At 60.0% G+C, this 19,649-nt stretch overlaps 2 protein-coding genes across 5 annotated transcripts in view; both read left to right on the top strand.

Annotated features, from left to right (window-relative positions):
* GRB10 (growth factor receptor bound protein 10) overlaps positions 1 to 8,104 on the top strand; it is a 116,354-nt gene extending 108,250 nt beyond the window's left edge. For both annotated transcript variants that reach the window (XM_053926357.2, XM_053926358.2), the window contains exons 16-17: positions 2,713 to 2,806; positions 5,348 to 8,104. In XM_053926357.2, the coding sequence (XP_053782332.1) occupies positions 2,713 to 2,806; positions 5,348 to 5,494 (241 nt within the window). In that variant the 3' untranslated portion in view covers positions 5,495 to 8,104. The remainder of the gene's footprint in view (positions 1 to 2,712; positions 2,807 to 5,347) is intronic.
* Positions 8,105 to 10,679: 2,575 nt separating this feature from the next.
* The window catches only part of DDC (dopa decarboxylase), a 41,549-nt gene continuing 32,579 nt past the window's right edge, over positions 10,680 to 19,649 (top strand). Inside the window, exon 1 of one of the 3 annotated variants that reach the window (XM_024563102.4) lies at positions 10,680 to 10,783. Coding sequence is in view for 1 of the 3 variants with exons in the window: in XM_045197462.3 (XP_045053397.1) it covers positions 13,628 to 13,635 (8 nt within the window). In the remaining 2 variants the exon portion in view is untranslated. Of the gene's footprint in view, positions 10,784 to 13,483; positions 13,636 to 13,755; positions 13,777 to 19,649 lie in introns of those variants that run through there. The other 2 variants (XM_045197462.3, XM_053927358.2) reach the window with 2 other exon arrangements.

Genomic DNA, 19,649 nt, shown 5'->3' with positions numbered 1-19,649 from the left:
GGCATGGCCAGGATCCCCCCGCTGCACCTCGCCGGGACTCCCAGAAACAGCCACGCTGGACCCTCTGCCCCCACCCCAGCTCCAAGGGAAGCAGTCATCTCTTTGCCTCTTGGCTTGTGTTTGGGGGGGAGGGGTTCTTGTTGTTTTCAGTTACACAGATATTTTCATATAGTCACATTTGTCATCTCTGCCCCGTACCTTCCAGACTTGTGACTGCCTTGCTGTGTAGTTGAGTTTTCCCACTTCTAAGTCACACAGGGGCTCCTTCATGCTGTCTTCTAGAATTCGTATTGTTTCTTTTTTCCTTTTCCCCCTCCCTCCTTCCTTCTCTCCCTCCCTCCCTCCTTGGTCCCTGCTTCCCCCTTCCCCCCTCCCTCCTTCCCTCCACTCCCCCTCCCTCCTCCCTCCTTTTCTCCCTCCTTCCCTTCCTCCCTCCCTCCTCCCTCCCTCACCCCCTCCCTTCCTGCCTCTCTCCCTCCCTCCCTCACCCCCTCCCTTCCTGCCTCTCTCCCTCCCTCCCTCACCCCCTCCCTTCCTGCCTCTCTCCCTCCCTCCCTCACCCCCTCCCTTCCTGCCTCTCTCCCTCCCTCCCTCACCCCCTCCCTTCCTGCCTCTCTCCCTCTCTCCCTTCTTTCTCCCTCCCTCCCTCCCTCCCTCCCTCTCCCTCTTTCTTTCTCTCTCTCTTCCCTTGTTTTTGTTCATCTCTGTTTGCTCAGGTCCCGGATGCCTTCAGAACTGATGTACTCTGCTAGACTGTGTAAAGAATGGATCTATTTTATTTTCTTTCTCCGCTGGCTACACAGCTGGTCCAAAGCTGTTTATTTGCAATGTCACCTTTGTCACAGAGCAGTCCCTGCCAAAGCACCAAAGATGACTCTCCCTGACCAGTAACCAGGGGGTCTCCTTGTGGCTGCTGGCCCGCAGGGAGAGAGCTGCCCAGCTGCAGAGTCACCCCCTCACAGACACGCCATGTGTCCCCAGGGCGCCTGGCTCACACCCACACCCCTCGGCCCCCTGCGCTGTGTCAGGACTGAGCCCAGAGTCTTGGTCTCCAAGGTGACCCCGCCGAACCGATGGCCCAGGAGGAAGCCAAGGGGTCTGCTCGCTGGGCCATGTCGGGCTGCAGAGAAGTGGGGGTTTGGGGAGCTGTCACCCTGTGCTGTGGCCATACAGGCACCAGGCCACAAGTGTGGCTCCTGCATCCCTGAGGAGCAGTGGCCTCTCAGAGCCATTGGGGACGTGTGTGTTTGGAAGGTGCTTCCCCAGGGATCCCAGGCTCAGGCCCCGCAGCCACTCCCCTTTCCCCCGGTGGGACCCGGCCCCTTAGCCCCCTGAACATGTGCCAGCTCCGCTCCCCAGGTGGTGTCATGGGGGGCAGGTGCTCCACTGTCCAGGCATGGTGAGGGAGAGCAGGGTCCCCAGCTATGTCCTTCCCGGGCCTTGTGGTCACCAGGGTCACAACTCTCAGTCCCAATGTTCCCTGGCCGGCCCCTCGGGCGATGTCGCTGTGACTCCACGCTGCCTTCTGACAACCCCTGTGTTGGGGGAGGAAGTGCCGGGAATCAGGCCAGCTCAGTAATGGGCTCCTGCTCTTTGCTGATCCCTGCAGAGCTAAGCAAGGGAAGGGCTTAGAGACTGTGACAGCAGAAAGGGGACAAGGCTGAGGACAGTGGTGGCCTCTGGGCGCTCCTGCAGGAGGAAGGGGGAGAAATACGCCCGGAGTTGCTGCGGGCCCTGGCACACAGGCTGCCCCCACACAGGGACTGTGCACGTGTGTCTGCGTGCACACCTGTGCACCCGTGTGCATGCGCTCACGCCCCACCGGCCCTGCAGGGGTTACTCACCGCCAAGCACATGCCACTTTGTCCTCTCCCAGGCGGCGCATCCCCTCGGGCTTCCTTTGTCTCCCCTGGACATGGCTGTGAGTCAAGGCCAGTTATTCTAGAAAGGGCCTCGGCTTGGGCGGGCCTGTGGGCTCAGGGTTGGCTCAGGTGCCGCAGTTGGAGGCAGAGAGCTGCTGAGTGGCCCTCAGACCCCAGGGTGGACTGCCCCCTCCTGGTGGAGGTGCCCTGGATGCGCGGGGAAGGCTGTGTCCACGGGGTGCTCTCCTGGAAACCACTGCCATCCCCCTGGGAATCGCTCGTGTGAGGGGCGGATGCTCTGGGACAGGGAAGGGAACGTTCTGCCACCCTGCCCGTCCTGCTGGGGTTTGCATCCACGGGGCCGCGGTCGGCGACATCCGCGTGCTCACTGAGGCTGCGTTCCAGCCCGGCCTTCTGCTCGGAGGAGGAGCTGTGCTTCCCCCTGTTGATTTGGGATACCAGCATGTGCCCACCGGCCCCCATTCTGTTCTGTGGCTCACACTCCACTCTGCTGTCTGCTCTGGTGCCCAGGTTTGGCCAAGCTGCCCTGGGCCGTCACCCTCGCAGACCTCCTCGCTCCCTCCTGAGTGTGGAGCCCACAGGGTCCCCAGGGTGCCCTGGCTCCTCTGGAGAGGTAGGGACAGTGGAAGTGATGCTCAGAAGCCACAGTCTGGCTGGGGGGGGCGCTGCCACCACCGGAGGCCCCTCATCTGTTGAGGCCTCTGAAGCATCACGGCTGGAAGCCCAACTGCGCAAGCCGGAGCGGGGGTGTGTGTGTGCATGTGCGTGTTCAGGCACACGTGTCGGTCTGGGCTCTTCAGTTAACAGCCGACTGTCGCCCTCTCCCCAGGCTTTTCCTGCTCCGTGACAGCCAGAGCAACCCGAAGGCGTTTGTCCTGACCTTGTGCCACCACCAGAAGATCAAAAACTTCCAGATCTTGCCCGTAAGTACCTGCGTTGCCACACTCATCCTCCCGTTTCTCACTTCCTGGTTTTGTTGTGTTTTTATTGAATTTATTGGGGTGACTGCTGGTTTTATTCTTAGTTAAGTTTCAGGTTATAAACGAAGCAGACTACAGACCATTAACGATCAGGCAGTGCCAAGGTCATAGGCAAGACAGTAAGACAGTTTCAGTAGTGTCTTTGAGCAGGGCAGGGACGGCAGAGCAAGGGCAGGCCGCAATCAACTGACAGGCCTGGGGCAGGAGCCGGGGAGGAGGCACAGGCCGGCGGCCTCTGGCGTGTTCTGCTCAGGCCCCCATGCGAGCCTGGAGCTGCCTGCTTTGTGCGGGTGCATCCCGGGTGACACAGGACAGGGCGGGGCACTCAGGGCCCAGGGCCCTCACAGGAGCTGCCTTGCTCCATCCACTGGAACCCAGGGCTGAGCATCGGGCAATCCCAGAATCACCGTCAGTGAGTGTGTCAGTGACCCCCGCTGGCTCACACGGCGTCGGTAGCCTTGTCCTGTCTGTGCCACACCGCAGCTCGGACTCTGGGCCATGCCTCGGGGGTCAGGTGGGAGACCCTTGCTGTCACGCCTCCTGGAGCCCCTGGTTCAGCTGGGGATCAGGTGTGCAAAAGAGCGTCCCACACTCTGACCCAGTGCTGCCGACAGTCACAGACCGTCTGCTGTGGAGGCCAAACCAGGCAGCACTCTGCCCGAAGGGGCCCGCGAGACCCTTCCCGCTGCGACGCTGTCCGCCGGCCCGGCAAGCTCCGTGGAGGCCGGCCGGCCCTGAGTGCACGGTCCTCACACTTGAACCTGCTGGTTTTTAAGCTGGTTTGATCCCAGGGCCTCAGACCAGTGGTCCCAAGGGCCCTGCCGGGGCAGGAGGTGGGGGGTGAGAGGTGGGTGCCTCCCGGCAGCCGTGGTGCTGCGATGAGCTGGTGGGCCGTTTCCTGCTGCTGTTGCTGCCCTGCTTCCCCCGGGAGGGCGGGACAGAGCCTGGGTTTGAGCTCAGTCCTTCCCAGATTCCACAAAACACATGTAACACCCAGGAATTGTTGAGAGAAAGCGCTTCGTTCACAACCCTTTTTGTTTCCCCGCTTTATACCGTAGGCACAGGTGCTATTCTTTTAGCCTAAAATGTGAAGTAAAGGGAAAAAAAACGTCACGGCAGTATGCAACGCCATTCCCCAAGCAACCCCACGTCCCAGAAGTGCCAGGCACAGGGAGCAGGGACACGAGGTTGCAGCTGCAGGCTCAGAGACAGGCTGCGGGGGCCGCCTGTGGCCCAGCCGTGTTTCCAGAGTGCAGACATGGCTCTGGGCTTACTCTTGGAGGGGGGGTGAAGCTCACTGCCCCCTGGGACTCATGCAGGGTGGCCTGACAGCCCACAGTGTGGTGCAGTCATTGAACTTTGGACGAGTTGCGTTAAAATTAGTGTCAATAATACAACTGACCCTTGACCAACATGGGCTTAAACTCATGGGTCCACTTATAGGTGGATTCTTTGTAACAGCCCGGGCTGGGGTGGCTCAGTGGATTGAGCACGGGCCTGTGAACCAAAGGGTCACCAGTTTAATTCCCAGTCAGGGCACGTGCATAGGTTGTGCACCAGGTCCCCAGTAGGGGGCACTCGAGAGGCAACCACACATTGATATCTCTTTCCCTCTCCCTCCCTTCCCCTCTCTAAAAAAAATAAATAAAATCTTTAAATAAATTAAAATTAAAACTGTAGAAGACAACAAAAAAGATTTTCTTAATAACATTTTCTATTCTTTAGATGAATGTGAGAAAACCGTATATAATATAGCATCCACAACGACGTGTTAGTCGACTAATAGTTTAGGGGGAGTCAAAAGTTATACATGGATTTTCAGCTGTGTCTGCCCCTCCCCGCTGCAGTCTTCGAAGGTCGACTGCGTGATTCTTTCCGGGAGACACGGTGGAGTTCCTCCACTCAGTAAAGATAGCTGCCAGATAACCCAGCGCCTGGGAGAGTCGCTGATCCCACCAGGTCTACTGATGCTGCAGGGGTGCCCAGCCCACGGCCCAACAGAAAATCCTAAGTCTACTTAAAACCTTTTCTTTGCTCATCAGTTTTCACCAGTGTTTGTGTGCTTAATGTGTGGCCCCAAGCCAGCCGTCTTCTTCCAGCGCGGGCCAGAGATGCCCGAAGGGTGGCCACCCCCCGTCGGGGGTCCTACCGCTGCTCCCCAGTGGGGCACCGTGAGTGTCGGGGGCTTCGGGGGCAGCCTGCAAACACCCCAGGCTACCTGGCCAGCCCCACCCTGGTCACGGGCAAGCTGCGGAGCTCAGCACGCTTTCCCATGACTGCCTCAGGGCCAGGGTGCCCCCCAGGCACTGGGCAGTACCCGGTCCCCACACCCCACCGCCCGCCTCCTGCCCGGTGTCCCCCAACCTGCCCCGCAGAGCCCACTTGTGTCTCTGCGGAGCCAAGTCGCACTCGAGCCTCCCCCAGGCCCGGCCCGGCGGGCAGAGCTGCGGCCCCTAACCGGCGGCCACTCTTGTGTCTCCGCAGTGTGAGGATGATGGGCAGGTGTTCTTCAGCCTGGACGATGGGAACACCAAGTTCTCTGACCTGATCCAGCTGGTCGACTTCTACCAGCTCAACAAGGGCGTGCTGCCCTGCAAGCTGAAGCACCACTGCGTCCGCGTGGCCTTGTGACTCCGAGGCCGATTCCGCTGGCGCCCCGGGGGGGGGGCAGCCCTGGAGCGGGTGGGAGGTCTGTGCATGGTTGAAAACACGCTTGGATTCTGTGCCGTGGGGGTACCATTGGTCCCTGCGGTGCTGACCACCACGGTTAATTGGTTTTTTGGCTTCATGGCGCTATGTAGCCGCGGCTCTCGCGGCCAGATCGGGGCATGACAAAGTGAGCGCACACTCGAGGGTGGCCCAGGACAACGGTCCTGTCCTGGGCCACGCTGCGTGCGCCTCGAACACAAGTGATTGGAAGTGAATTCTTGCCCTGGGATAACCTTGACAATTAAAACTGCGATGTTTACTTGTTTTGTATTGACCCCCTTTCTGCACTCCTCTGTCCTCCATGTCCCACTGAGCCTTGGGTGGCAGGGGCGTGGCTCTGCAGTGCATACAGTGAGAAGGCGGCTTTGAGCGGGCAGGCGGCAGAGACTGAGCACGGCCCCCAGAGGTGGCCTGAGGCACCCCACCTTCTTCAGACTACCATGGGCGGATTCGGCTTCCAAATACCCAACACCTTCGCCCTTCTCAGGCACTCGAAGTGCATTTTCACACAGAAGGTGTCCCCCATGGCCGGCCTCAGGCCTGTTCTGTGGACCGGTCAGGCAGCCACAGCCTCAGTCACCTCTCCGGACACGGTGTCCACACTATGTGCTTAGGGTGTCACGTCTTCCGCAGTTCAGAAGCCTTGATTCCCTTGGACACCTGCTGTCCCTCACCCGGCAGGGTGGAGTGGCCGTGCCACTGGCTGGAGACAGGCAGCCTTCCTGAGACACGCCTGGTAACCTTGTCCACCAGCCAGCCGCCTGCCCATCGGTCCGTCTGCCCGCCCGCCTGGGGTGCTTGCAGCCTGCTCTAGAATGACCGCTGCCTGACCCCTATGGCGACATGAGTCCCATTGTGCCTGCTCTCCCTCGGGAGTTCAAGGCTCTAATGAGAAAATGGCACCTGCTTGGTGTCCTGCAGGAGCCTCCAGTTTCCACGGCGATGACGATGGAAACATTGAAAGGGAGCCCGAACTTGAGGTCTGGGCGTGATGACCCCGTCCTGCTGGTATGCCAAGGCCAGCACGGCAGGCGTCAGGAGGCTCCCCCTGCCGGCTCGACCCTCACAGCGGCTACGGCCCTGACAAGTCTGTCGGCAGGATGCGCTCCCCGCTTGGGAGCCCACCCACACAGGCCCTGTCGCCTGGGCTGTGCCCCCAGGCCCACTTGTGGCCGCGCCTTCACTCTCGGTCCCTGACGAGCACACAGACCGCTGTGGCAAAAAGTGATTTTCTTGTCCGAAGTGACAGGCCCGGCGCTGGTGCCGCCTGGCACGCCCCTGGGCTCGTGCCACCACCGGCCTGCGCCCGCCCGCCCGCCGCAGGGCTCCCCAGAGACACAGCTCAGACCCAACGGGCCGCGGGGGCCGCCCCCGAGAGTCAGGCCCGGGTTGGGAGCAGCCCCTATATTTACTCCGTGGGCTGCATCCCGGTTGTTTTCCACGGACTGCGCGATGTACCGAAGCAGCCTCAGCAACACACGTGTAGCCAACGCTCAGTTACGGTTCTTCCCTCGAACCCAGTTCCCCTTCCAGGCCATCGACCGTTAGGCGAGTCTCAAGTCACCCTCCCTGCCGGCGAGCTGCCCCGAATTCATGGAAGGGCCTGACCCTTCGTGACACGCACACACCTGTCTCTCCGTCGGTGGGACGTAAACACCTCACCACCACCGACAGACGCCTGCGCTCTCCTCCTCTGTTTACACAGGCCAGCCCCTGCCCAGTAGACACCTAGCATTGGCAGTGTTCCATATTTGTAAACACGCATTTTATTTGAAGGACGGCAAAAGCTCGACTCCGTTCTGTATGTAGCTAGTGTGGCCTGGCCTTTCATACCTTCCCGGCCGCAGTGAATTGTCGGCGAGCGTGGGCGGGGCACGGCACAGGCCTTGCCCTGCCCGGGGCCGGGGAGGGCCTCCCGGCAGCAGCCGGTCCCCAGAGGAGGCAGGCGTCCACCCGCCGGCCAGGGTTGAGGGACATGCGGCTTTTATTTTTGTATTTAAATGACATGAATGTAAACGGGACAGCTCAGGGTCGTTTTGGAGCCTGTTGACTTTATCTCTGCCTGTGATTTCCTGTCTAAACGACAACTCCGTGTAGCAACCTGGACTAAATCGAGAAGGAAAATGCCGGTTTCCTGGGCGAGCTGTGTTCCTGAGGGTTGGACTTCCGGGACGCTTTTCTGTTTGCTACACCTCGAAGAAATATGTGCCTCAGTGTAGAAGTTTTGTCTGCTTGCTTCTGTATCCCCAACCGTTTGGCCAGTGGGCTCGCCTTTCGGGGGCGGGACTCGTTCATGGGAGAGTGTGATGTCACCGCGAGTGCAGAGTGCCGATGTGTACGCGTTTTCCGGGAATGCAGAAATTGTTCGCTTAAGAGACAAAACTTTATTCCATGTGCTTTGCTCCTCTTTGTATATAGCTCCTTGGCTCATGAACCTAATCGTGAACTTTCAGGTATTTTTGTACCAATAAGGGACTGATAATCTGTTTCTTGTACTTTGAAATAAACATTACTACAGTGTTCTTCATTTTCTATTGCTTGTGGTGTCTGTTCTGTGCTTTGGAGCTCTCCAGTGGCCAGCGGCTAAACCCTTTGAAGTGGCCCTGGCCGGGTGGCTCCTCTGGCTACAGCACCAGCCATCCCGCACACCCCAAGGTGGGGGTTCGATGCCTGGTCAGTGCACACACCTGGGTTGTGGGTTCAGTCCCCCATCGGGGCGTGGACGGCAGGCAGCTGACCCATGCTTCTCTCTCTAAAATCAATAAACGCATTTTTAAAAGGAAGCCTTTGCAAATAGGTAGAATGTTAATGACACACTGCTTTGCCCCAGTGACAAGGTGTCGGGGAGGAGCTTGCCTGGTCCCACCGAGACTCCAGGCCCCCTGGTCCGTTGCCAGGCCGGGCAGGCTCCACATTGGAGCCAGACAACCCCAGGGGGCCTGGCCCACCGCAGCCCCAGGGCAGGGACACGGGCCGCAGGAGGCCTCATAGGGGCAGGTCCCCACTCGGGAGGAGCAGACACCCCGCGAAACCCACAGAAGTGCACGTCAGACGAGCCCAGCGATGTTTTCCTGCTCCAGCGAGGCAGGTGCGGCGGCAAGAATGCGGGTTTTCTAGTCAAACAAAAAAGTGGCAGGAAGGTTAGGAGACTGGCCGCCCCGTGTCTCTGCTTCCGAAGGACGTTGCCTGGGCGCCTGCTGTACCTCCATCCGTGCCCCACCCAGGCAGACCACAAGGGGCTCACAAGCCAGCCTCACCCACCCGCCAGAGCTCACCGGCGGTGCTCTGGAAACTCCTGTCCCTTGTTTTCAGGAGAGTCCCCTGTGTCGGGGAGCCCCCCCGTCAGTGGCCCCCAACAGGCACCCAGCCCAAGCCTCCGTCGCCCTCCCTAGGGCTAGCCCCTCTGCCCTGGTCCTGTCACGTGGCAGAGCTGGTCTCCAGCCCTCAGCCGCACCCCCACCCTGGGCAGCGGTTTGCGTGCTCGCGGTCTCCACTGTCCCCCGCCCCCTTGTCCTGGGGGTCTCCCCAACAGGCTTGGACCAGGAGGGACCTTCATTTCAACAGAGCCCCGCTCCTGCCAACAACATTTAGACCTCACTTATTCAAGGAGAAGCCCGGGGTCATTGAGCAAAACCTGTGTGATACAGAAGAATAAGCTGAATAGTTGAGAAAGTATGTCCCCGTGGCCTGGAGACGTGGGCCACAAAAACAACCTCAGTTTTCAGTGGCCAAGATGAGGAGGCAACCTGGTTGGTCGGAAGAGTCCCGGTGTGACTGAGGAGACAAGAAGCCAGCCCCCCATGCCGGGTGGGGGGGGGGACACTTCCCTCCCTGAGAGGCCTCTGAAAGGGGTCCAGGAGGACTGTGCCTGGAGGCTGCTGTGGGCCCTCCCCTGGGAACAGCCTGCCTGGTCGGCAGTTTCCCACCCGGCCCCGCTGGCAGCCCTAAGCCACCGCTTGCCAGTCCCGGCCCTGTGCAGGCTCAGCTCCCGGCAGGCACCGGGCTAACCTGGGCTGAACTTGACCTCTCGGGCAAAGTCAGATCTGGAGAGAGTGGTGAACCCCACATGCTTGAGGAAACCTTCCACACCTCTGGCCACTTGCCATAGCTTTGCTCTGCACCGAACAGGGGACAGTGTCAGGAAGGGTTCGAAGGCCAGGAACTGCAAGGAATCGCAGGTGGCATCCTGCAGGGTCAGGTGGCTTTGGTCCCGACCTGACTGTGGGGTTTCCCCCTGCAGGGGCCACTGGGGACCCCGGCAGGGATGGCCCAGACTCCCCAGGCCCCACACTGGGCACGAGCAACTGTTGGCCAGGGCCAGAGTGGCTCGGCCGCCCTGTCTCCTGGAGGCAGCCGGCTAGTGGCCCTGTAGCTCAGGCACTTCGGGACATGGAGTCCAAGGGTCGCGTGTCCAGTCACTGGGGCTGGAAGGGCGGTAAACCGTCACTGCGGGGTCGCAGTGCCGCCCAGGTGGGGAGTTGTGCCTGGCCCCACTGGGAGTGGGGGTTAAGGCCCTCTAGCCACCACGGCTGCGGTGAGCAAATGCTGTGTGTGAATGTCCACAACTGGTAGCAGTTCTCGCTGAGATGGGATCAGTCTGCAGGCTCAGATGGATGATGCCGAGGCCAGTGTCTCAGCTGCGGGCGGCTCTCATTGACCACGGTGCCACGTGACCCGCCGGACCAGACCCCAGGCAGCCCCCACTGGCTGCTGACCTCGCCAGCTGCCCCTCCTCGGTGCCACGTTCCCTTAGGTGTCTGCCAGTTTTGAGGGAGCCAGGGAGACACTCTGCGTGGGCAAGCACACTTCCGGTCCACGTGCGTGTGCACAGCCGCCCCTCAGAGGCACTGAGGCTGAGAAGGCAGAGCCAGCACAGCGCCCCGTATGGATCTCTCACGGGCTCCCAGTCTGGGTCACAGAGGGTCTCAGGTCTCCGCAAAGCGGGCGTGTGGGAGTCCGAACACGGTCCCCACAGCCGGGGACGCAGCTGCGACGTGCGAGCCGCTGCTCAGTGCAGACGGGCCCACAGCTCACGGGGGTGGCGGGGGCGAGGGGGGGGGTGTTTATCACTGCCAGAAATTAATGTTTAACCTGCACACGGGCCGAAGGCCCTAAGCCTTGGAGACACACGTGTCTGAAGCTGCCTGGTCAGAGAACCCTGGCCACTTCCCCTCGTCACCCCCCCGAAGCTGGAACTGCAAGCCCCAGCAGGTAAGTCTCTGCTGCTGTTATTCAGTCAGAGTATTGTCGGCAACACCTATGCCTTGGCCTGTCACTTCACAGTGCAGAACCTTTGCTTAAAGGTGAATTCACTCGGGGTGAATTCACTGGAGAATATACGGGTGCTTCCTGCCCTCTCTCACGCGGGCAGCTGGCCGAGCTGTGGGCCTAGGGGCGCGCCACTGGGGGCTGGCAGGCGCCTTCCACAGGCACCTTCCGGCTGGTGCACGAGTGACGGCCCGGAGGTGACAGACCGGAACTACGCTCCTCCCCACCTCTCTCCACCACAGCAGGCTGGGCGCCGGCTTCCCCGAGCCTCTGTCTCTCCCTCTGTAAAATGGGGGGTTCATCCTAGCGTGAGGATTAAATTACATGGTGCTGGAACGTATCTGGCACGTGGGAGATGATGAGTAAGCGTTAATACTCCCTTACCTCTGGCCACATATTTAGGAGACATTTTGTTTCCATTTCTGGTCAATGCTTGTATTTCTATTGAAATGCCTTTTTTCTTACTAAAAAGGCCTTTTTGTATTACCGCGTGATACAAAAGGCATTAATGTGTAGTGCATCACGAGCACCGTGCATTTCAAGCAGCTTCCCCGCGTCATAGGCCGTCTGCCTAGTTTACGTAGCTGGAAGGACAGGCCTTCTCCCCAGCAGTGCGGTCACATCTGCCGGTCTTTCGCGGTTCACTGGTGAAGGTGATCATGTAAGAAATCTTCCCCCTCCAAGGCCATAACCATATACTTCTCTGTTGTCCCGAACCCTGGCCTTTCAGTTAAGGATTTAACCTACCAGGAGGGAGAACAGGTTCCATGTCACTTTCCCCAGGTGCTGACCGGCTGTCCCAACACCATTTACTGGTCCATCTCTCTTTACTGGCATCGTTGCATGTATGTTAGTTTCCCTTTCTTTGTGGAATTTATTTTTTCTAGACTCTCTGTTCTGCTTCATTGGTCAAGTGTGTGCCCTTGCATCAAAAACATTACATTTTGCTCTGATTGGCGTGGCTAAGTTGGTTGGACATCATCCTACAAAGCAAAAGGTCTCAGGTTCGATTCCTGGTCAGGGCACGTGACTGGGGTGCAGGTCCAGTCCCCCGTACGAAAGGCAACCAATCGATGCTCCTCTCTCCCATCGATGTTTCTCTCCTCTTTCTCCCTCCCTTCCCCTCTCTCTAAAATAAATAAATAACATCTTAAGAACACATTACATTTTGCCCTGGCTGGTGTGACCCCGTGGATTGAGCGCCAACCTGGGAACCAAAGAGTCACGGCACAGGCCTGGGTTGCAGGCCAGGTCCCCTGTAGGGGGTGCACAAAAAGCAACCACACATTGATGTTTCTCTCCCTCCCCTCCCCTCTCAAAAAATAAATAAAATCTTAAAAATACACACACACACTACATTTTTACAGCTTCTTCTGTCTTGGTAAATGTGGAGCAAGACCCCTGCTGGATGCTCCCTGGAGACTTTTGCTCTTCCGTGTATATTTATTTTAGAGTCAAGGGTGTGTGTCGGGTTTTGATGACCAAGTTTGGCCTCCGTTCACTGGTTTGAGGAAAGTGGAAGTGTTTACAAAGGTGAACATGCCCGCCTGCCCGCGGGCGTTCATTTTCACGGACTGGGTGGGGTCTGCAGTGCCTGCCACGCTTTGCAAGTGTCCTCTTGGGAGTCTAGCGCATCTTCGGTCAGGCTCAGCCCCGCCGCCTAGTCCCGGCCGCCTGCAGGTGGCCTGCCTGCGCTGTGCCCTGCTTGCGGGCTGCAGCCCCGCCTGCCTCTCCCTGCCATCTGCCCACCTCGCAGGGTCGCAGGCGGAGCCTCCTCCTGGCTGGGTGGCTCCCCTGCCAGAGCCCTGTCCCCGCACACATGTGGCCCAGCCACCTTGCTGCCCCTTGGTCCATGCCCAGCCTGCCCCCCGCCCACAGCCCTGTGCACATGCCCCTTGCCACCAGCCCCATGGTGAGGAGCAGCCCCCCCGCCGACAGCCACAGCCCCTGGCCTGCTCAGACCCCCCAGTCTCCACCCTGAGGAGCCCCCGGGAAGAGACGCCGCTTGATAACACCAGGGCTAGATGGAGCTCCCAGCTCCAGACCCCCCAGACCCTGAGACTGTAGCGTGTACGTGAGTGTATTTGCGTGTGCATGGTGTGTGTGTGGGTGCGTGTGATGGGGGCACAGGACCCAGACTGCCCCTTCTGGACTGAGGAGCTCTCCCTGGGGCCCCCATCCCAGGTGCACAGGGCTGAGCACTCACCTTGGAGTGGGGAGGCACCCTGCCCTCCTGCCCCAACCAGCCTGCCCAGGAGGGCAGAGGGCAGAGAAAACCCACCCCGCTCTTTGAGGCCACTGTGTTCTGAATGCCGGTGGCTTCCAGGCAAAGGACCAGGGCTGAGCCGGACGAACCTGGGCTTGCCCCTCTCCTGCCTCTGCCCCTCCCTGACCTGGAACAAGAGCAGACGGTGCCCTTTGCTTCCATCCCTCCTGGCCGAGGCCCCGGTGGCCCCCGCAGGGGGGAGAGAGAGGCAGGCCCGGCGCGTGGCCCGGCGTGTGGCCCGGCGTGTGGCCCAGCACCGTCACAAAGCAGGCGGTCCTGTCTTCCTGTGCCCGGCTGGCCCTTCGTCACCCCTGGAGCAGAGCCCGGGAGCTGGGCTTGCTCAGAGGTTGCCCAGAGTCTCTGGGAGACGAGCCCGAGTCTGGGTCCCACCCAGTGAGCCAGGACCCCTTTCCCGTGGCCTCCTGCCCCCCCAGTGCCTGCGGGGCCGTGCTGCCTGCGATGCTGCCCAGCCCTTCCTGGCCCTCACGTCCTGGGAGGGGGACAGGAGGCGGCGAGGGGAGATGCTGCCGTAAGTAAGCAGAAGCGCCACTGCGCTGATTGGCTCTGGGCTGCGGACACTGTCTGCATAGATGGCAATCTCAGACTCCCAGCCTCTGTGCCTTTTAGCTGTCACCGAGGAGAGGAGGGAGGGAGGACACAGCCGGCCAGCGTGAGTGCTGCTCTTTGTCCCCGCGCCCTGGGGGCCCGACTGGGTCCAGCGCCTGGGTTCTGCCTCTCGGTTTGGGGATGGAGGGAGGCTCGCCTGTTGCTGCTAGCTGGGGTGGTTTCCGTGGCAATGGGGAGGCTATGGGAAGTTTCTGAGAAAACAGGTGTGCCCCTAAGTCGCCTGCTTTTGCGTGCCCTCTCTAAGAGACACGTGGGGTAGAGTCAGGAACTTGGGATGGTGTTGAGTCTGTGCTCTCTGAGCCGTGAGAAGACAGAAGGAGTGAGTGGACGCTGCTCTCCAGCTGCCCTGTGGTAGTGGGGGGTGGGGGCCAGGACACGGGCTGGAAGGAGGAGAAGGTGGGGTTTGCGTGGGGTGCGGCCCGGCCGCCCGGGACACTGCCCTCCGCGCAGCAGAGAGCCCAGGGTCGCCTCCCGCAGGGTGCTGGTAGGACCGGGCACTGCTCGTAGGGGTCAGGAGCAGGTGGGGCTGAGGGCTGCTTGGCGGCCCTGTTCCCCGGGGTTGTCTGTTTTCTCTGTCTCCAGGGGACGGTCAAGCAGCCGACCTCGGTTTTCCCCTTAATCCTATTTCTCCCTCAGACGCTCCGAGGGCCGGCTCCTTGCAGTCAGCTGGTCGTTCCCATCAGACAGGTTCCCTCGGAAACAGAACAGGAGCGAAGGGGGACACAGCAGGTTGAAAGGTGGCCCCCCGCAGGCTTCCAGGAGACCAGAGAGAAGCAGACTCTTTCTGCAAGGGGATGGCCGGCGAGGTCCCCAGCAGGGTCAGTGGGCAGCCTGGAACGATTAAGGTGTAGGCCAGGGTGGGGGGCGGGCCTGCACGGTTTTGAAGGGGACAGAACCCTGCAGCCTTTGCCTCCCCTCTCGGGCACATGGTGGGAGGTGCCTGTGCAGGCAGCCGGGTGGAGAAAAGGGCTGGAACAAAACCGCTGCCCGTTCAAGGGCCTAGCCGGGAGCTGCGTTCACACCTGCCGCCCCTCTTCAAGATGGCTTTCCTGGAGGTGTGCCCTGTGCCCTTGGAAACTGCATCTGAGTCTGGTGGCCGGGCAGGGCTCTGCAGAAACGCAGCTCCCAGGATGTTCTAGGAGAGCAGTCTCCTGGGCGGGCGTTCCTGGAGGAGGGGGTCTGGGAGTGGACATGGACTTGGAGGAAAGGCTCGTGCCTCCTGTGTTCTCCACTGGGGCTGCGTCCTGGGAGCCATGGGCATGGGAGCCCGGCCGGAGGGGACCGTCCTGGCTGTGCGGGGGCCCAGAGCCCCGTTTCCTGAGTGGGCTCGCTCTGCTGCTTCGCAGAGCTGCTGTGCGTACTGAGATGCTCGGCGACTTCCCAGCGTTCGTTGGGTTTGGGTGGGGCGGGCAGGGGCTTCTCCCTAGCATCGAGGACCAATGGCATTGCCCAGCCTCTGCTGTTTCTGTTCCCATTAGGATCAGTGCCCTCCCTCCCCGAGAGCCCTTCTCTGCGTGTGGTGAAGAGGCAGGACCCCCACCACACTCTCAGTGGCAGGCGGTGCCCCCCACCCTGGCCCAAGCCGGAGCCCCTCCGGGATCTGTGGGCTCTGAGTCCTCAGGCCGCTTGAGCCGCAGGTATGCAGGGAGGTGGTCAGCCGCAGCATCGGAAATGCCCGCAGCTCTGCTCTCAGGCCTGGCCGTGTGGCGGGGTCCACAGCAGCCCCTGGCCCGAGTGGGTGGCGTCGGGAGTGCAGCTGAGGTACAGCCTGTGTGGACGTGCAGGTCGGGCATCACCGGGTCATTTAGTTCGGGAGCCGTAGGCTGTGACAACCCAGGGCCCCCAGGCAGTGTCAGGATTTGACTTGGGGTGATGGGGCAGCCCTGTGCCCAAGGAGCAGTGAAGAGGCACAGTGAGTCCAGGAGCCGGCATTTACCACGGGACTGATCTGTGCAAAACACAGCCACTCCCTAAGAGTGTGTCAGGGCCCACACGTCTCAGGGCGGCAGCTGTCCCAACAGACCGTAAATCAGCCCGCAGCACGGCCGCGGCGATGCACCGCTGTTGTGAAAAGATGCAGCCGACCGGAACACACTGGCTTAGTGTCCAGTCTCCGGAAAAGGCAGGTGGCTGTGACCTTCCAAGGACGGATAATGTGACTTCAAGAGAAGGAGGGAAGGGGACAGGAGCCGAGGGAAAAACGTTAAGGGGGAGGAGGAACGGTTTCCATCTGGGAGACACGTCCCTCCGGTAGCGCTGGAACCAGTGGAGACAGTGAAAGGAAGTTCAAACCGGGATTGTTGGGCGGTTTCCACACCAGGGTTTCTAGACAGCCAGGGTGGGGGACAAGGATACAATTGGAATCATTTTAAATTAATCAACGTAACCGACTTAATCAAGATTTCAGTTTAATTGACACTCACAGTGTGATGAAAGATAGAAGCTTGCGGAGGCGGGGTGTTCCAGCTCACCTTGCCTGAGGGGGTGACATTTTCATATCGCTCGTGGTTTTGTGGGAAGACATTGGGCAACATGCAGATGCACCCAGTGAGGTGCAGGTTGGCTCCCCGGGGAGTTGCGCCTCAGGGAGGGCGCACAGAACAGGCTGGTGTGGCTGGGCCGGTCCCTCTTAGCTGTGCTGTGTGCCCCAGCACCACGGGCATATTCTGTGGGCTGGGCCGTGTGCCAGGCTCACCGGGACACCCTTGCCCGCGGGTTAAACAGGATCCATGCAGTGTGAACGTCATCGCGGGTGTGGGAATTGGGCCCAGGGGGGCAGTAAGCAAAAGAGGGTTCCAGGTGACAGGCGTGCCGTGACGACGACCCGTGTGTGAATTGTCTGAAATCAGGAGTGAGTCGGGATAACCGCCGCGAGTATAATGTTGCCAATGTTGTAGTTACAATGTTGCTTAAGTAAGAATTTCTCAGTCAGCATTCTTTGACATCACAGCCGGCTTTGGGGGCCCGATGGAAACAGTGGTGTTTCCGGTGGGAAACTGGTTACTGTGTTACAGTGGAGAGCATGACATCTCCTCCTGATGGGCCCTGTCCGCACCCAGAGCTGTTGGCCGACAAAAGGCTCAGCCGAGGCTCAGCCGAGGCTGCGTGTGAGGTGGGAACAACAGAGAGCCAGTTACTCTGTCCTCTGCGTCGTGAGGGGCCAGGCTTCCCCCAAAGCCAGATACCTGCCCACTGCTCGGGGCCAGCTGCTGAGGAGCGGTGGCCGCCTTGTTCTCTTCCGAAGTGGGTGATAATGACCGCCAGACACAGACAGTGCTGCGGGCCAGCGGGCCTGCTGTCTGCAGCACCTCGCTGCCCGTTTACAAGTCACAAGGGAAGAAACGGAGGCTGGGCGTGGCCACAAAGGCAGCTGACAGCCAGACCCCCTCTTCCTGCGGGGTTAGGGCACAACCCCTTTACTCTGAACCCAGATCCTCTGACCTCCGCACCTCGGGGGCCGCTAAGACAGAGGACGCTGTTCCATTGCATTGCAGTCCTGAGGGGGCTGTGAGGTCGGGGGGGGGCCTCTGATCCAGAGCAGGCTGGCCGGACAACGGGAGGCTCCCTGGGGTCTCCCCCTGACCAGGCAGAAGCCACTGCTTGCTGGCTTGGGCCTTTGTGGTGCCCGGCACGGCTTCGAGTGTGGAGAGAGAAGTTACATGCTGGGCGCCCCCCAGGTGAACGATCTTGAGCCCCAGTTAGGATTCCCTGTGCTGCTTGGTACGGTGGCCATCGCCCAGGTTACAGACGAAGGCTTGGGGAGGTCAGCGGGCACAGCCTGGACACACCCCAACGAGAGCGGCCCGAGGCCGTGTCTTCCTATCTATTGGAACGGGATCTGAGAGAGCAAGGCTCGGGGAGAAACTGGTTCCTCGAACATGTCATCTCAAGGCTTTCTCAGAGTGTGCCAACCTGCACCCCGGCCGGCCCGCTGGCCGGGCCCTGCGCCTGTGCTGGAGTCTAGCGCATCTGCGGTCAGAGTGCAGGGTGCCCTCTGCACTCCGGGGCCCTCACCTCTCCGGCGTGTGCTCCTCCAGGGTGGGGAAAGGAGGGAACACTCCCAGACGCATTACCACGGAGATTACATGACAGAACTCAGGCAGAGAGCCTGGCACAGCACTTGGCCCGTGGAAATTTGTGCAAACGTTAATTCTTTTCTAAGCCAGTCGGAAAATCCCTATTCGAAGAAGAACCTTTTGACTTACCCCAAATTTCAGGACAGGAAGAAAGTGGGAAGGGTGAGGTCTCAAAATTAAGGCAGTGTGAGGGCACTGGCTTAATTTGTAGGGGCTCAGGTGGGGCCCCCCTGGCTCGAGGACAGAGAAAGAGCTTCTGCCTCAGCTGGCCCGGGCACCAGCGACTGTGTTCTGAGAACCCGATGCCGCTGTCACTCGGCGGTCTTCCCTCAGACCCTGGGGCGCCGCAGACGGCCTCAGCCCCTCCTGGCTTTCCTCTTCTACCTTGATAGAAGGAAAGGGTTTGCGCTCCTTTTTACACTATTCCAGGAAAAATGAGCTGTAGCCTATGGCTCAAAAAGCCTGTCTCCCCCTGGGACGGGAGGCCTTGCCTCTCTTCTTTCCCTGGAGCTCAGAGATGTCGGCCCAGGCGCCGAGCTAATCCGGCCGCTTCCCCCGGGACCAGCTGGTCCCTGGACAAGCTTGTTCTGTGCGGGTGCAGGCTGGTAATGAACCCAACAGGACTCAAGCTTCCAGCTAAGACCATAAGGAAGTTTCTAGAAGTGAGATGTTTCTAACGATAAGGGCGGCTGTCTGTCACCTTGCCTCAAGAAAAATAAATCCTCTAAGACCTTTTCTAGCTCTTACGACTCTAGCTGACACCAAGTTCTTCAGAAACTTTGTGTTACTTCACTTAGCATGTTGGTCTGTGATCAGCATGCGTAATAGTCAGAACAAGCCCAGGAGCCCTGGCCCGGTGCGCAGTCGGTGGAAGCGTGGTCCCGAACACCGAAAGGCTGCAGGCTGGGTCCCCGGCCGGGGAGTGTACGGGAGGCAACCAAGTTTCCCTTTCAGGTGGATGTTTTTTCTCTCTCTCCCTCCCTTTCTCTTTTTCTAAAGTCAATAAACATATCCTGGGCCGGTTATTAAAACAAGCCCGTGAGAGGCCTGGTGGCCGCCCCCAAAGGGTGCCGGACCACCGTGGCATGTCCTTGAAACTTTCTGCGGCTCCCCTCCGCCCCTCTGTAAATGGGCATGGGGGGCTGGGGCCGGGCTGTGCCTGTCCTGGTGTGAAACAGTGCTGGCCCAGGAGTCCAGGGCCACGACTGTGCAGACAGGCGCTGTCACCAGATGAGGTCAACGGGGGCTGCTCTGGGGTCTGGGGAGGCGGCCCCGCGACCTTTGTCAGCGTCCCCCTCTCCCAGCCAATGTCCGCCCTCCTTGGGCACGGACATCAAACACATACACAGTGAACACCAGAGTCTCAGCAGTCAGGACAAAGAGCCTCCCGGGAAGCTCTTTGTGGAAAATAACCAGCAAATACCTGACAGGGATTCTAACAGAGAGACCAGGGCGGGCTTTGCTTGCATTTCACTGGGACGTGGCGCTGGGGGTGGGCGGAGGGCCACGAGTGTGCGTCTGTTTCTTCCGGGGCAGCTGGTGCCCTGGGAACCAGGCACCTTCCTGAACGCCGGCCGCCGCTCACACTGCCTCGCCTGCCCGTGGCGTGGGCTGCCCCTCGGGCAAGCAAAGAGAGGTCGCTCAGATATTTATTGAAAGGCATTGTTATCAGTCACTCACAAGGCACCAGTTGCAAAGGAAAAGATCATGAGGCGTGACTACATAAAAATGAAATTCTTAGAGGTCGGAATAAAACTATAAGCAAGCTTCGGTCAAACAAAACTTGAAGGCAACGTCTGCACGATGTATCACAGACATGGCGTGAAGGTGCTCTAGTCCG

This window comes from Desmodus rotundus, chromosome 6 (genome assembly GCF_022682495.2).
Source record: "Desmodus rotundus isolate HL8 chromosome 6, HLdesRot8A.1, whole genome shotgun sequence".
Classification (NCBI taxonomy): domain Eukaryota; kingdom Metazoa; phylum Chordata; class Mammalia; order Chiroptera; family Phyllostomidae; genus Desmodus; species Desmodus rotundus.
The sequence above is the reverse complement of the archived record's forward strand: the minus strand, read 5'-3'. Positions and strand labels throughout refer to the sequence as shown.